At 42.0% G+C, this 18,062-nt stretch overlaps 1 protein-coding gene across 1 annotated transcript in view; it reads right to left on the reverse strand.

Moving 5' to 3' along the window:
- The window catches only part of LOC120795795 (protein kinase C-binding protein NELL1-like), a 240,812-nt gene extending 223,166 nt beyond the window's left edge, over positions 1 to 17,646 (reverse strand). The window contains exons 1-2 of the mRNA XM_040137971.1: positions 17,405 to 17,646; positions 16,721 to 16,849 (exon numbers count right to left, since the gene is read on the reverse strand). Of these exons, the coding sequence (XP_039993905.1) occupies positions 16,721 to 16,849; positions 17,405 to 17,453 (178 nt within the window). The 5' untranslated portion in view covers positions 17,454 to 17,646. The remainder of the gene's footprint in view (positions 1 to 16,720; positions 16,850 to 17,404) is intronic.
- Between the last annotated feature and the right edge of the window lie 416 nt (positions 17,647 to 18,062).

The raw sequence follows: 18,062 nt of genomic DNA on the forward strand, positions 1-18,062 counted from the left end.
AGCATATACTTCTGTTACATATTCATTTCTTCTTGGTGTGAATGCTGCTTGAGAAGCAAATGACAAGCTAATTTCATTCAACAGCAGGGCTGAATAAGCCTCCATTGTTTCCATCAAAGCCCCTTTGCTCACTCACTTTTCGGCTCTTTGTCTTGCCTCAGAGACAAAACCGTAAGACATGAAAACCCTGCAGTCAAGAAGAGCAGCAGCGTCTCTAACTGTGTTTTGCTATGCGTCTTCCTCCTCTAACCCGGACTAAAACAAAATGACAGCTTGCCTTGTGATGCAGTCAGCACTCCCATTTCTTATTTTTAAATCCAGCGTCCTTTGATCCTTCACTGGAGAGTTTTGCGTTGGCTCCTTCTGAAGCTTCAAACACGGTGGAAGTTACAGTTCAGCATCCATGCTGTCATGAACAACCCAATTATGGTGTTTCTGGCCAGCCAATAAAGTCTCAGACCTTCTTTCACGTATCGCTAAACAAGTAACAAGACTCTGTCCTCCACAAATGCTGCACACGGCCTAAAAGGCACTCGGCAACAAAATGCACCATGTTTCGAGATTTCTTCTAAATTTAACCGGTGGCTACAACACTTCTCAGCTCTAAATTTTGACATGAAATTACAGTTATTGTGCCAAAATGTCTCATCTATCCAACTTCTATTAAAGTCACACCAATCGTGTCTGAGATTCTCTGAGTTACAAATTTGGAACCTCCTTGTTTCTGTATGTCCAAGATGCATGAAAGCGTATTTCTTCATATCAGGTAAAACTAAATTACAGTAATTCACAGTTTTTATTATTTCAAATATGCTGTGTCCCAGAATGAAAGCAACGTTTTAACCGATGTTTTGTAAATGAACAGAGTTGAGTTCAAAGAGAGTATGTTGAATGCGTATGAATAAAACTGAATGGATTCCGGAGTAAACCGATTTCCTTCTTGGGAATTAAGAATGCGTCTTAGTTGACTGTCATCAGAAGAGACTGATGTTTCCAAGATTTACAGCTGCACTTCCATATTCATATTTAGCCACACAGAACATCATAACTAACATCTGTTCATCCAATCAGCTTGACCTGCAGGACTTTCAGGTTTGTTCAGCATTTGTCTTGCAAAGGACTTTCCGAGGAACACATTTTTAGCATTTGGCATCGACTGCCGCTTTCACCGGGTAAAATTATAAATGTCACCAACAGCCGGTCATATCAGCTGTCATGATTATTGTTTAGAGTAACTCGACGACAAGCCAAAATTAAACTTATCTGTTGTCTGGTTAAAGTGCTCTCTGCGGCCAGTGTCTGTACGCAACAGACTGTGAGTGTAGAAGCTCCACTCCATAACACCACTGCATAATCATGCGGACTGTTTTTGCAGTTCCAACAACAACAGAGCGATAGGTCCTCTCTTTAGCATCACGTCAAGTTAAGCTTTGGTTTATATCGGATTGTTTTTATTTGAATTTAATTTTCAACACTTGATCTTTTTGAAGCAGTATCTTCAATATTTGGATCAGGTAGCTTGTGCAAAATCAGGTGTGTCAGATTTAATAGGCTACAGCTGTTTTTCCAATGCATCAGATACATTTACCTAAATATTGGTAAAATACGTAAGTGTTGGATCAGACTTGGTACTAGCAGATAACCAATATTAATCTGTATCATGACCAAAAAAAAAAAAAGATTAAGACAACCTAGTGAATGATCATGATCTCCGAAAAGTTGAAGAGTTTGGGACTAATAGAAGAGAAGTATTTGCACATGTAGGTATTTGCTCGAAAGCTTTATGTATGAGATTTGAAATAGAAGCAGTGTATTGATCTATATTTTAGCAAACGTATGGCAGTTTGAAACATACAGTAGAAAGGTAGATTATGCTACAGAAATTTGAGAAATTTCTATAGATATTTTTTCTTCTCCAGCTCATCTGCTGTGGAAATTGGTCAACACTGGAATCCACTGTAACTGCCGTGAATTCAAGCTGACCACACCCTCTAAACTGTGGATGAGAAAACTAGATGTTTTTAAAGAACTCATGAAATGGGGACCTGAACTTCATATGAAAGTGCTGCTTCCTAGAAAACAGTACACCTAATCTTGCACTGGCAGGCATAATTAAAATCAGTGAAGCATCACAACACAAATATAAGACCATGTTTTTCCCCATAACTGATATCCCACAGGTTTACACTTTTGATTGTTCCTCTCTGCGTTATGTTCGGAATTGTCATCCTGTTTCAAAAGGACCCTGCTTGGTCCTATCTTATATTCCATGGGACCTTTAATGCCAACTTCTCAAACCAATGGGGTGTGTGCGCTTGATAAAGAAAATTAGATTTTGGGTTAAGTATCACTTTAAGTGCAGACCTTCCATAAATGCAATTACTTCACAGTTATGGAAGGATAGATGAAAATGCAAAACATTCAAAATTCAATTTGAAACGAAAGTAGTTCTAATAATGCTTCTTCTAAACTTCCGGCATCATCTTAGTTCATCTTCGGTCTAGACATGTCTGGATGTGAATCAACATTGCTGGTCTATTGCACTGTTTCTAAAAGTGTAGTTAAAATTAAATGAAGACATTGTCTGTGTGCTTCAAATGTTGCATTACTGCTCGCAAACAGCTTAGTCTACAAGCTGCCCCAAAATACAGTATCAGTCTTGCCTTTATCAGAATGTTATCATGGGTCGTATTATCAATGTGTTACAACAGATTATGTTGTCTCCGACAACACAGTGTATGGAGAGCTGCTGATATGATTGAGTTAAAAAGAGAAGAGGGGAAACAAATAGAAAAAACAGAGATAATACTTATCATTTTGTGTAAACCAGCATCTCCAGCAAAATGCAGGGTAAGATTGTTAATCCAGCATTTTTCTGTGTAGCCATTGGTTATCCTTTAACTAAATTTTGGTGTAGTTATCACATTAATTTGAGGACAAAATCGTTTTACTACCACTGGTTTAATGGGGCTAATAATATTAACAAGAAAATCAGCATTGTTGCCCCCATAGCAGCAAAGCTGAAGAATGGCAAGTGCACGTGCTCCAGTACATTCAACACTTGCATGAGCAATGAAACATTATCAAAATATTCAGTGTCTCCAGGGGATGGCTCATAATCTTTTTGATAATCCCTCTGACCTTTCCCTTAGCACCTCCATCAGGTCAAAATTTTAAATTCTACACACAAAATATCAAAATCAAATACGTAGATTGCCATAAAATTTTCTACACTGAGTGATAAATTGTAATGGCCAGTACTATCTGTAGATTTTAGATAGATGTAACTGTATATGCTGGTATATCAACCAAAAAGTCACAAAAAATGCAGTACATAAAATCCAAAGATATGTTTCAGATCATTTAGAAACTGTAATGGCCTTACATAGAGAGCCACCACCAGAGAGCACTGACAACTTTATTTTTCAACGGCACTATAAAATTCCCCACTCAGTACATATCTTGGTCACAGTAGATTGATTAGCAAATGCAAGGGATCTGAAACAAAATGTTTTGTTTGTTATGTTATGCTATGTTATGTTATGTTGGAAAAAAGAAACTAAAACTGGCTGATGTACTGCTCTCAAACATTGATATTGGCCTCAGAAACCCAGTATTGGTCAATTTACTGGGCACATTCGTGCTTCCCCGAGGCTGAACCCTTTTCTCTAGCACCACCGTCAGGACAAAATCCCAGCTTTGCATAGAAGAAACCTTATAACTCAGGGGTTTTTAAAGTTCAACACTGTTCACCCCCCCACCCCAACTAAGACAAAATCATGACAACTGCACCCACTGACTTTTACTCTTGTTTATGGTAATGGCAATAGTGTCCCAAGTCTTTTTAATGGCACCCCATGATTTTTAAACAGCACACACCACCAAACACATAGATAAGCATGCACACACACACACACACCCCTTTAAACTAAGAGTGACACCGTAAATATCATGGGCACTAAGATGCATAAAAAGATGCTGCATAAGTATACAGCCAGTAAATGTTTGCCAGCGTCTCACAAATCCAAACTTGTCAACCTCACCGTAATAGAAACAGTGTGAAGTGTAAGCAATGAGCATGTTCCGCCTGTCTGAAACAGTTTCATAAGACCCAGCAGTGGTAAAACTTTTTCAGCCCCCAAAGGCATGTGAAGTTTCATTTGGAGTTTAAACGTGAAAATTAGCCAGATTGGTCTGGCAAGGTGTTCGCATGGCAAAATTGATATCGTCAGCGTTTGCTCCAGCAGGTTACAGGCTTCAGCTTGAGTTTAAAGGTTGTTAGTGATATTTTTGCCTTGAAGCCATTATGGTATGGTAAATTACTTCTACTAAACTACTTCTAAATAATAATTATTTGTTTAAATCATTGATGTCTCAACCAAAGTATATCTTAAGGGTCTCACAGTTGCCAAAAAACTGCTTTCTATTGGCTGGAGGTCTTATGTTATCTAAAACACAGTGGTTACTTTCACGATAGGATGTTATTAATTAGAAGAAAGGATGGCCAGTAAGTCTGTGATTACATGAAGAGACAGGAGACACTGAGACAGCCTAAATCCACAGAGGAACTGTGGCAAGTTCTCCAAGATGCTTGGAGAAGGGAAAGCAGAGTTTTAGAACTTTTTTCAAGTTTATTAATAAGGAAAAATTGAAATATCCCTTTGACATAAGTATCAGACCCTGTGCCATGACACTGGAAACTTAGTTCAGGTGCCTCCCATTTCTCTTGATCATCTTTAAGATGCTTCTACACCTTGATTGGATTCCACCTGTTGTAAATTCAATTGACTGGACATGATTTGGAAGGGCACACACCTGTCTATATAAAAGGTCTCACAGCTGGCAATGCATGTAGGAGCAAAAACCAAGCCATGAGGTCGAAGGAACTGCCCGCAGAGCTCAGAGACAAGATTGTGTCGAAGCACAGATCGGGGGAAGGCTACAAAAAAAAAAAATTGTTCTGCATTAAAAGGTTCCCAAGAGCACATTGGCCTCCATAATTCTTCAAAGGAAGAAGTTTGGAACAACCAGGACACTTCCTAGAGCTGGCCGCCCAGCCAAACTGAGCAATCTTGGGAGAAGGTCCTTGGTAAGAGGAGGTGGCCATTAGCCTGATGGTCACTGTGGCTGAGCTCCAGAGATCCCATGTAGGATGGCTGAAACTTCCAAAAGGACAACCATCGCTGCAGCGCTCCACTGATCTGGGTTTTATGGCAGCTTAGCCAGATGGAAGCCTCACTTTAGTGAAAGACACTTGAAAGCCGCTTAGAGTTTGCAAAAAAAGCACCTAAAGGACTCTCAGACTGTGAGAAAAAAGGTTCTCTGGTCTGATGAAACCAAAAATGAACTGTTTGGCCTAAATTCTAAGCGTAATTTCTGGGAGAAACCAGGCACTGCTCATCACCTGCCTAATACCATCCCAGCGGTGAAGCACAGTGGTGACAGCATCATGCTGTGGTGGTGTTTTGTTTTTGTTTTTTACCAGCAGGGTCAGAGAGACTGGTCAGGGTTGAGGGGAAGCTGAACTGAGCAAAGTACAGGGATATCCTTAAAGAAAACCTGGTCCAAAGCGCTGAGGACCTCAGACTGGGACAAAGGTTCACCTTCCAACAGGACAATGACCCTGTACACAGCCAAGACAACACAGGAGTTGCTTAGGGATAATTCTGTGAGTGTCCTTGAGTTTCCCAGCTAGAGCCCTGACTTGAACCCAGTCGAACATATCTGGAGAGACCTGACCTGATTCTATATTATATAAATATTATATATATATATATATATATATATATATATATATATATATATATATATATATATATATATATATATATATATATATATAAAATATCTTGTTAGTGTAAAATTACCAATTTAATACAAATATTTGCTTTATGTGTGGTCAGGTAATAATTCATACTTCACAGTACATGATGTATGATGAATATTCATCCTTCCTTCTATGGTGCTTCTTTTTGTTGATGATAAAGTTTTGGCCCTTGATATAGAATGCATCTTCTACCTAATGACCAAGTGGTACCAAAAGGTCATTAGCTGTAATTAGTCATAACAGAATAAATTCCAGGTCCAATCTATGATAGGTTATAATGCCAACGGAGTGAAAGATAATGCAATTAAAGATACCATCAAAGCAAAGACAATGGCTCCGGGCAGGACAAAGCAGGGCTAATTATATCAGGCTTCTGATGGAGGTAGGAAGGTGCTGAAGGCTCACGCTTGCACCTTCCACGAATAGTTTGAGGCAGTGATAAATAATTGTTGCTCAGCATTGAGGTTTCTGTGCCAGTTTCCTGTTATGCAGACGAGATTTAAAAATGTGCGATAATAAGCCAGGCTTTACAGGCAGAGCTTTGAGTGTATTACAAGGCAGCATTGCAACTATTTTCCAGATGGTCAATTGTAAACTTGTATTGTTCATAAGAGAACAATCTGAGGGCACTGCAAATACAAACAAAATAGCACAGTTTCTCGGCTTTCTAGCTCTTAAAAAAAGAATATTGAACTCTTACTAAAACTGTAACGATTTACTTACATATATATATGCTATAGATATATAGATATATATATATATATATAGATATATCTAGATAGATATATATATAGATAGATATATGTGTGCCACCAAAATGGCTGAAAATAATCATTTAAATTGTGAAATTTTACAATTTGGCAAAATTAAACTTTTAAACTATAAAACAGCATCTATAGTAGTATGATAAAGCCCCTATCTGTGTATGTAGGAACTGAAAATTCCTGACTTTGACTCCTAGTGGTGGTATCAAAAAAAGATATTTGGAACACTGAGATGGGTGGACTCAGAGCAAAAAATAAACAGCACAAGACTTCACTGGTACTGCCTAATTTTTCTACAAACAAAAACTTACGCAATCAGAAGAAGCTTAAAGACGCCACAATAATGCCACAGAAATTCAACACCTGGGGGCTTTAAAAACCTCAACAGAGGGTGACAGGGGGAAAGAAGACCACAGTTTAGGTCCAAAATGGCAGAAGGCAGCTTCGCTGTAGGGCTTCAATGCCAGAAATTGATCCTTTGCAGTAAACCCTTGCTATTGATCCTGGTCCCAATAGACCGTGATACCCCGTACCAATTATATAGATTTTAGGGTCTGGGTGTACCAGGTACCTGAAGGCACTTGTGTCTGGCCCTTGTTCCTCTACGCTGCCTTTAATTTGAGAGCAGGGGGGCAATAGAAACACGTCTGTCCCTTTAAAAGATATCGCCCTCATGTACGATGAATAATTCAGACAGAATAATTCCACCGAGGTTCCTTTGAGGTGGGACCAGTGTCTCGCCTCCTCCAGCAGTAGGACAGCCAGGAAGCTCATACATAAAAGATGAAAGGTTTGATAGCCTCCATTGGATTCAGCGGCTGGGATTGTGCGCCGTAGACTTTAGAGTTGTAGCCTGGCTTAGCTGCTCCTGTGAAGTACCCACAGCCTCTCGGGCCCGGCTGCATGGGGCTTTCTCTGTAATATCTGTGCCACATGCAACACGGCTCTGCTCTGCAGTCGGGGGGGCTGGGGGGGGGGGGGCTGGGGGGGGTATAAATAGCAACAAAAGGATGCAGGAGAGAATGAGACCTCACTGAAACCTTTTCAGTTTCGAGCCAGTTCACTCAGAACCTGCAGGAATGGTGCAGAAACAACCTGCAACAACAATAATTCCTTTGAATATTGAATTTGTTTAGGTCACGTTGTGCTGCTGCTTTATTTGGGTATCAAGATTTCTAAAATGTGTCATTACCTATTTCTCCTGCAGCATCTGCAATTGTGAGCTAAATCCAGCTCTTTAATTTGCCATTTTACCTTTCCATTTTCTTACATGCAGTTTAGTCTCAGTTTCACCATGAGCGAACAGACAGAAAAGCTCGAGTGGAGCCAAACCTTATGCCTGCCCAATTGCCTGACACAAACATGATAACATTTCACTGGAGCACATCAAAGAGTGGCATATTTTGACTTTCTAAAATAGGAGTAACATGCACAGCACTGATATGCTCAGAAGAAAGGAAACCTGCTGCGAGAAGTGGATTTATCGGCCTGTCTTGTTAACCTTATACCTTCCTCGGTTATCTCAAGGGTAAATCTGCAATACTAAAAAGACATAAAAGGCCAAACATTGTGGTTCAAGGCATTTGTCTTTTGAATAAGCGTCAAGAAACTATTTGTGAAGAAACAGGTTTAACTAGCCATCAATTCAATCACGAACTCCATCGCTACTGCCGAGCAAATGGATTAAACCCCCGTTGGTACTGAAATGGGCCACTATATCGATTTATATACAGTAGCTCTGGGTTGACGGGACCTGTCAGCAGAATATTTGATGGAGGTTAAAGCGCTACTTAATCTATTATGAGAAAACTGGTGGTGAAATGGAACTTATACTCTGTTTAACTGGTGCTGAATTGAAAGGAAGGTGATACAGGCACAATGTCTGTAAACATAATGTTTAATAATGCAGTTGGACTTATGCTGATTAAACTCTACACAAAAAGGAAAAAAAAAAAAAAGATGCTGGGAGGAAGTTATGGTTTAAAAATCATAGTAAGGTTTCCAAAGACGTTTATTGGGATAGGCATTTGAAATGTGATGGACTGACAAGTAACACAACACACCAGAAAACAACAAAACCAAAAGCACCCTGTTTAAAAGGTTTGAAGTTAACCTTTAATTTGAAAATGTACAAAAACTATACAGAACTAGGCATCTGCAATTTGCTCATTTCCTGTAAGATTTCTTGGCATTTTCGCCTCTTTTTTTTTGTCAGCCAGTAGATAGAGGCAGGAGATGTGGGAAGAGTGGTATGACATGCAACAAGGGTCCCCGGCCGGGTATGGAAACATGCCTAACCAACAGCCTAAGTCCTGCCTCAGCGTAGCTACAGTGTATAACAAAATGGATCCTTGAGGCAAGAGTGAGATGTCACTTTTCACCCAAGTCTCTCCGTTCTTGACACATCTAGCTCACAGATACACGGCCATACAGTGGAGGCAGCGACTGTTTTGCCTTCTATTAAATCGGTAACCTGCTGATTAATTGTTTACATATAGAATTTACGAGCCAATTAGTGTTGGATTAATAGATTCAAACTGTGATGAAATATCCGTAAAGCACCCGAGAGCTGGGCACAGTGAGCTGTTCCACACACACACAGCATCTGGTGAGGTATCAGATCAGCGTTGTCACTACACACTCCCCGATGTTTGCAAGATGACAAAGAAGAAAACGTACACCACTGCAGACAAGTAACAGCCCTTCTATTCAGTGTATTCAGGGACAGTAATCATTGTAATCAGCAGTAATCGCCATGCCCTGCGTCAGTGCATGCTTAAAAACTTCAGGGAATCATTTTTGCCATCTGCAATTAGATGCCATTATTATTATTACAATTCTGTACACTACTTCAGTCTAGAAAGATCTATTTTTACGAGGAAATGCATCAATAAAGTCCTACTTTCCGCTTCTTCTGTCATGTGATTTAAAATTTAGAGCGTACACACTTTAGCTCAACCTGCTTCGTCTATTTATATTTCATGTTGAGATTTCCACTGCACCATTCCCACATTGCCTTTTGACAACTGCAGAGAAAGAGAAGTGGTAAAAACCTGTTGCATTCACTTCTGGGTTTTATGTGCAAGTGCAGAGAGAGATAGCAATCTCGCCGTTAGTGCCCTGAGAAAAAGTCAAAATTGCCTCTTACTTAAAACTCAACCCGGCTTCGGGTCTATTTTCTGATACTGCGAGAGAAGAATTTCATCTCAGGCGTTTTTGTCTTCTCTGATTTCTTCTGTCCTGTAGGATTGGTGCAAAAGAAGGACTGAGAACAAATCCGGGTTTAGATAAACCCTTAAAGACTGAAACATTTTCTGCTATTAGGTTCTATTGTAGCTACAAATATAATAAATTATATTATTCAAGTGTTAAAATGCTTGAGATGGCTTTTTTTTTTTTTTAAACAATAAGCCAAGGAAGCGATGTGCAAAGTACTAGTAAACATGCTGGTAATATTCTGTATTTTTCTTATTGTCAACAAATCCCATGAAAAGACCCAAACCAACAATGAATTGTTCCTACTACAAAAGTACTGTCTGTGAGACCAGAGCATGCCATAACGTAGTCCTCCGTGCCATGGAGCACCATTATTATCCAAAAACTACTAAAAAACACAATAAAGAACCACACCATTGCACTGGAGGACATGTTCCTTCATTACCATAAACAAGGGCACTGTAGTTGATTTTGACACAGTCCCACACACACCATGCTGCTGCCGTAAGTACTCACCGGACCACTAAATGTGCAGTAATTGGCGGCTGAAAATAGTCCCCCGAAATACACATTGTCCTCCAGCTTAAGAAACTAAAATCCTAAACACATTGCTGGTCTTGGTCTTTTCATGGGGTTTGTTCGCAATAAGATACGAAAAAAAAAACAACAACAACAACACAAGCTTTATCGTTTACCCTGTAAGTATATAACAAAATAAAGAAAATAATCTGCATTATAAACTCTACTCAAATGTGAGCCCAGTCCCTCATTCAGTATGAGGCAAGATGCAGTTTCCTGTTTAGCACAAACTGTCACATTTTTCCCTTTAACATATAAAATAATTTCTTCAGTTTGTTTGATCGACGCTCCTGCAGCTTGGGCTTTGTGGTGGTGTTGGTAATTGAAATTTAGAGTGTCTACATTATCATTGTCTGCCTCCTGGAGTTCGGGTCAGGGTTTTGGTGGGTAGAATGGTAATACAGCAGCCGGCTACTGTCTTTTTTTTCCGCTGTTAATAAAGTGCCGGCTGCACTGTGGGCCCCTTTTTTGAGAGACATTCAATTTTTCCTTTCATTTAAGAGCAACTGCAGAAATTGAGTGATTTTAGAGTCGCCAATTTTGCTGTTCACAACACACTTATTTCAGCTTTCTCAAAACCTATTTTCCCCTCACAACAAGCGTAGCGTTTCTACAACAGCCCAACAGGAGAGGCAGCTGCGATCACATGTGAACTGATCCAGAAAGGATGCAGGATAGGAGATCTCTGTGATGACTGCTGTTATTACCACCCTGCTCTGTGTGGCGCAGTGGAAAATCCGAAATGCTCCAGCAGTTCCAGCCTTAAATTTTTCGCCAAAATCTGAACTAAATTGTACAGCCACCAGGGTCAGCTGGGGAGAAGCAAAGTTAAAAGGTGTCACAATTCGGGAGCCAGGTCTTAGACTTTGAGACTGATGCCAGAGCAGGAACGCTCATTTTATAATTGGGATTATAATCACCAACATTATGCGTGAACGGGAGACAGTCAGTGGAACCAGAACCAGATTTAACAAACTGTATTTTGATTGTCCCCGTAGGGCAAGCTTCAGCACAAGCGCCAATTTGCTGCTCTTCATCTAGATTTGGACATTTTTTCAGTGGGGTTTTTTTTTTTTTTTAATTCAGCCAGTTTTACATTTTGTGTGGGAGGAATGCTAAAAGAGCTTATTGCAGTTTGGACAAACCTCAAAGTCCTGACACACCATCAAGGTACAGTAGGCAATACTTTTTTTACAGCGGTAACACTAGCGCAGAAGTGCAGCATCACAGGCTCTGAAAGCTGTGCTCACAGCAGAACACACTGCAGGTATCCCACCCACATGGCAACGCTTCATAATTTAAACGCGAATGGCTGTGTATGGAAACAATTTCACTCAACAGCTAGAGATTTGATTGTCGACAACAAAGTATGCATTCCAGGAATGGTATGATTAAGGGACTCGTTTGTCATTGTGGGAGATATGTTTATTCCCTTTTCAAGAGTAAGATGAGAAGCATCTCGTATCTGTCGGCAACCTCTACATTAGTGAATGATTTCCAGCATTTCCTAGAACAGCCTTTGACAGCATTAAGCTGTTGCTTTTTTTCCTGTTTAACATCGGTTCAGTGTCAGAACTGTTTAAAAAAAAAAAAGTGAGGTAGTTCAGTGTGTATTTCTGCTTTAAATTAAATTGGGGGGAAAAAAATAAGATTGGAATCGACAGCAGGGTCGATTAAACGTTAATTAAGGACCATTTCAGTCTTAAAACTAGACTGCAGAGTTGTCATATGTTAGGGATAATTGGTCGAAAAGGCTGATAGGCCTGTTTATGGGTCTCAGGGAGATCAGGATCAAGGCTGCCTTACTTGTTACCACTTAGCTGTTTAACATTAATGATTTTTAGCAAGAATGCCAATGAAGAAGAGAGGGATCCATACTGACTGGATAGATTCAGAGCTAGCTGGGTTTCCTACATTTTGTGAGAATTTGGCAATCTGTTCAATTTAACAGTGCCTATATAATTTCGATAACCAGTAAATTAAAAACAAAACAAAAACAAAAAAAACACTAAGGTCTTTTTTTTTTAGCTGTAATTAGAGAAATCTTACACAATGAAACAACTATTTCAAACTGTCCCAATGTTGTAATGACACAAAGAAAAAGAGCAATTTCACATTAAAATAAGATGTGAAAAAAATGAGGGAGTATTACTTGAGAACTGATTATCATTAGTCGATTCTGACCATGTGACAAATAGCCAAATCAAATTTCATACAGAATATGATGTCATGTCAGGACATTAAAACACGTTAAAGGCCATCCAGATCTTCTAAGCACATCCAGCCATTATTCAAATTGTGCATAGTCATTTCAATAAAATGCCATCCAGTGCAAATACAGTAGCTTAATATTTAAGTATTCCATCCCTGTCATAGAGAGACCAAAAGGTCCATAGCCATGTTTGCAGCCCTGCCAAGCTGTAAAGATTATGAGATACTAGTAAACAAATTCACTGGATGTATAAGAAATCAAGTGAAAACTTTGCTTTGCTTAGATCTTTACCAGCAGTGGGATTTAAAATGTAAATTTGGTCCTTCAGTAGAAAAGTCATGTTGTTATCTATATTAAAAACAGTTTATCCTCTGAACAGTGGCCATTTTAGGACATCTCAGGCTCAGCTAGTCTGGCTCAGCTCTACATTGTCAGACTTGATTGCTCAAAGAGTTTTGTTCCGCTTTCACCGGTGCAATCTAGAGGGGTCTGTCTGAAATGCTGCAAATAAAGGGGGACCTGATCCAAAATGGCCCCAAGGACAGTCGGTCTCTGTCCAAAGAGACCAGAAGTTAAATAGACCCAGACCCCAAAATTTGGTCGACCCAAACAGAGATGAACACCAACACTGCAGCAGCAATGATGTGGCACCAGTTAACAAGCAATCACAGTTGAAACGAGTATAAATACATGTCATTCCCCCTTCAGTTCACAGCTCGCACTTCTGCTCGTGGGTCAAAGAACACATTTTTCTCCTTCGATGAATATGACGTACCTCATGATCCGAGCAGATCACAACTCACAGGTACTGCTTGGGTCCACTCAGGTATTACTGTATACGATTTTGACAAACAGACCAAAAACCAGCTGCAATACAATGAGGAACCTAGCTGACCCAAGCAGACTAAATATAATTTGGATACATCCCAACTCAGATCCAGAGTCAGGTCACCGATACTAGGAACTGAGTGGACCGCTGAAGGCCTCTAGTTTAAGTTTTACTTTGTGAAGTACTGTACATACTTTTAGGCTCAATGCCTTGAGCTGAACATAAGCAAAGTCAGAGAGTCCATTCTCTGGGGAAAAAAGACTGTTTGCGCCAAATTTCATGGTAATACATCCAATAGTTGTCCAGCTAGTTTATAAACAGTCATATTTCCGAGAACTGAGCGACCTTTAACAGTCTGAGGAGGAAAGCTCTGTATGACTGAAGTGTCAGCTGTTTGAAGTTAAGATGTTTCTTTCTGGACCAAACTGACAGACCAACAGACGCAACACTTTTCCACAGGGGGGCACCTAAACTGATAATCACCGGGGGGGGGGGGTTTAGTAATGAGGTTGACAATCTGGGTTTCAATGTAGGATGAGAAACTAGGTCAGCCCTCATCTGGACAAACTAACTGTACAACACAGTTCCCACAATGTAAGCAGTCCCATTAATAAAAAAAAGTACAAACTATAACAAATATGGAAATATCTTAGCAATTAGCTGAGCTTTGTTCCCTGCTATCAGTGCACAGGGGGGAATTATTAGCATTTTTCTCTCCCTTCATCGCAAGGTCGGATTACACATCCAACTAAGGATCTTTTAGTGGAGGCTGCACTCGTCTGCCTTTCCTAAACTGGTTTTCATTAAGTTTTCATTGGGTGCATTATTCTGCCGAAACACTTAAGAGAGGAAATGCTGAGATTTATTTTCTAATGCAAGCCATCTGCTGTTTGTAAATCAGTGGCTAACCGGGAGATTGGCGTGGCTGGTCCCAGTGTCCAACCAATGGCTCTGCCAGAGCCTTCTCTCTCTCCTCCCTTTCTTTCTCAGTGCTATCAATGCTAATTGGAACACCACATTTTCCATTTCAACAGTATTACAATATGTTCCTCGACAATTTATGCAATCAAACCCATAAAATATGATATGGAGCTCAGTGCACAACATGATTGCACACAGCATACATAAATCATCTTGAACAATCACTGACCCAATCAGCCACAGTGGCCCCAGCAAAGCTTCTACCAGGCAGTTAATCATGGTCTGAAAGTTGCTGTAAACTACTAAAAAAAAAATCAACCTTTCCTCTTTTTAAAAAGAACCCGGTAGTTGCTGCAACTTTGGGTGCAGTTGCCTTGTGGAGCCATCTGGGTTACAAAGCGATGAAAGCAATGCAAGGATAGGCAAAGTGTTAAATAGGTCACAGAAGAAGCATCCCCTTCAACACTCCCAGGTCCAGTTTTCCCCACTGGATTAGCCTCCTTTTCCCACACTATCTGGCTGCTGAACCTCGACCCCTGGGAGCCTGAAAACCATAGTAGAGAGCAGCTTGGTGTAGGAGTGTGAGTGTGTGGCTTGTGTGTGTGTGTGTTTATCAAGTAGAAAAAGTGAAGTTGTGCATCCTGTATGCCCCCCAGCCCTGAATCTTGGACTACTCCACCTCGGTAGAGTTAGCCAACCTGCCCTGCCTTCATTCATGCAGAGCCAATGGTACACCAAGCCAAGTACTCTAGAAAATAAGACCACATGCACGCATGCACGCACGCACACGCACACACACACACACACACACACACAAAATACACTTTCACTCTGCTGATGTGAGTCTCAACACCCACTGCTGCTTCTTTTGGATTCAAGCTGCTGGTGTTTGTGCCAGTATCTTCGAATTTGAATATTTTCACAACAGAGAGTTTAAAAAAAAAAAAAAAAAAACCAACATTGTATTTTCATTAGGTTGGAACAGCATTAGACCATTAATGTGAAACTCTCACCTACTGCCTCTGAATATTGCTCTCTTAAAAATGCCATTAAACATCTGAATTAATAAAGGTTTTCCTGGCTTTTTAATTTCCAAGCCAAGAAGGAAAACACACACAGAGAGAAAATGCGAACTAATCACCAAAAAACAAAAACAAATCCAGCTCTCTCTCATGCATTCACCCAGACCCCCCCCCCTCTCTCTCTCTCCCCTCTCTCTCTCTCTCTCTCTTACTCTCACCCCCCCTCTCTCTCACTCTCTCTCTCCCCCTCTCTCACCCCCCTCTCTCTCTTTCCCCTCTCTCTCACCCCCCCTCTCTCTCTCTTTCCCTCTCTCTCTCTCTCCCTCTCTCACCCCCTCTCTCCCTCTCCCTCTCTCTCTTTTCCTCTCACCCCCCCCTCTTTCTTTCCCCCTCTCTCTCTCCCTCTCTCTTCCTCTCACCCCCCCTCTCTCTCTCACCCCCCCCCTCCCTCTCTCACTCTCTCTCTCTCTCTCTCTTACTCTCACCCCCCCTCTCTCTCTTTCCCTCTCTCTCTCTTTCCTCTCACTCCCCCCCCCTCTTTCTTTCCCCCTCTCTCTCTCTCTTACTCTCATCCCCCCCCTCTCTCTCTCCATCCCACTCTTTCCTCATTCTACTTCAGCAGTTCAGCCTCTGCGTTAAGCTGAGGGGCACTACATGAAAAGGGAACAAGCTGCGCCCGATATTCTCGGTCCTCTCTTTCTTTTCTTTTTCTCCCCAGAGAGCAGAGAGGCAAGTGAGCAAAGCAAAGTTATCTTCTGACTCCGGTAACACATGTCACACCAACCCTCAACAGGTTCAGCGGGTCAGTAGTTTTATCAGTCGTCTTCCTATTAGGACTCGCGGCTTTGGCATTTATGTGTAAATGCTGGATACGCTTTGAGGCTCCCGATCGTCCCCAGTCACACGCTGCGCGTGTGCCCCTTCGTGGTCCTCACGGCTGTAACACACCTGATATCCACTAGCCCCCCGGTCGTTCGGATCACGCGTCGGCGGATGTGACCGGAAGCAGCCGGAGTGTTGGCGAAAGCCCTGCGCGGGCAGCGCGCTCGAGCCCGGGTGCCTGCTGCCCGGGACAAACTGAACGTGGAGTGACTGTGAGCTGGGCGCTCCCCGGAGTGTTGTGTCTCGGATCGCTCGCTGATACCGTGGACACCAAAAGGTGTGGCTTTGCTCACGCTAACTAATGAAACAAAGAGCGTGCGTGCGTGTGTGTGTGTGTGTGTGTGTGTGTGTGTGCGTGCGTGCGTGCGCGGGTGGGGGGGGGCGAAGCCATGAAACTGAAGACAAAGACATTTCTGAACTTGAGTGGCGCGACTAATGAGGAAGAAATTGTCGGCGTGCGTGCGTTACCTCGGAAAAGGAAGGCTTTGCTGCTGTTGTGAAGCCCCGCCACTTGGGTAATTCCATAGGTGGCGTTTGCCAGGTCAAGTTCACTGATGATATCGATCTGGTAGTCTTGATCTGATCCAAAAGCCAGAGCTGGTGGAGAGAAATGAAGGTTAGAGGGTGTGAAGCGCAGGATTAGGCCTAAACCTGACAGGGTTTTAACTAAAAACCCAATTCATTTTTTGCAAACAGACATGGTCACTGCTTATGTGCATTCCACGGCTTAAAAAAATGGCTGGTTGTGGAAAAAGTCACGCAGTTTTAATCTACGCGCAGGGCTCCGCTAACGCTGCCCGCCGGAATGCGCCGGCTGCGCCCGCAGCCGTCACCTGTGTTCTCCGCGGACCGTGGGTGCACTGTGCGCACACGTCAAGGTAAAAGGTGGCGTCTCGTTCACCTTAACTGCATCCTGCTCATTTAAAAAAAAAAAATCTTGACTCTACAAACTGCAGGTGATTGAAAAGCAATTCGCTGCAGTCCAGAGAAACTGCCCCCCCCCCCCGCCAAAAAAAAAAAGAAAAGAACAAAAAAATCGGACATGCTTGCGCGCAAGGTGCAAACTGAGGAGCGTAAAAACGTTAAGAAGCTCGTGTCACCCGTAACAAAATTCCTCACTGCGACCACAGAGTGCCACGCGGCTGTACCTACCTGGTTTGGTAAAAAAGAAGAGGGATAACAAAGCCACGTAAATATCCATTTGTGTTGGAGTTGCGCTGTACAGAGTCCTCAGCTGCGCGCTCCGCTGTGTATCCACACTAACCCGCTCTGGTCCGTCTGGCGCTGTGCGCCGCTCCCACCTCGCCTGGATGTAGAGGAACGGAGGAACGATCCACAGCACACGAGCGGGGGTTCCCTCGCCGCAGAATCAGGTCACTTTCGAGCGTCCGGATGCGTCCAGTCCGTCGCCGCACGGCATCCGCGGTGGCAGACGCCCACGTTTTTTCAGGACAGCTATTAAACTGGGCTGCAGCCGGAAAATTCGAGGAAACGCTCAAGCGTGAATCTGTGATGTCCCCCCCCCCCCCGTTCAGACCACTGAAACTTCCAATTTTGGAGGTGAGAAAAGGGCCTTTCAGAAGGAAAAGTCAGTGAGCGAAGGATATGGGAATTCTCTGTCATAGAAAGGTGGGCTGCTGTCACTCGACGTGGCAGAGATTATTCAAAGGGTTTCCAGTCTCACGGGGCAAATGAACAGAGCCGCCGCTGACCAAGCGAAACGGATTTTATGAACTTTATGAAGATACTGTAGCCTCCAGAATGCAGGTTCGGTCTGTATGAGGATTCTGTATAATATCACAGACAGAAA

The sequence above is a fragment of the Xiphias gladius genome, chromosome 1 (genome assembly GCF_016859285.1).
Source record: "Xiphias gladius isolate SHS-SW01 ecotype Sanya breed wild chromosome 1, ASM1685928v1, whole genome shotgun sequence".
NCBI classification, from domain to species: Eukaryota; Metazoa; Chordata; class Actinopteri; order Istiophoriformes; family Xiphiidae; genus Xiphias; species Xiphias gladius.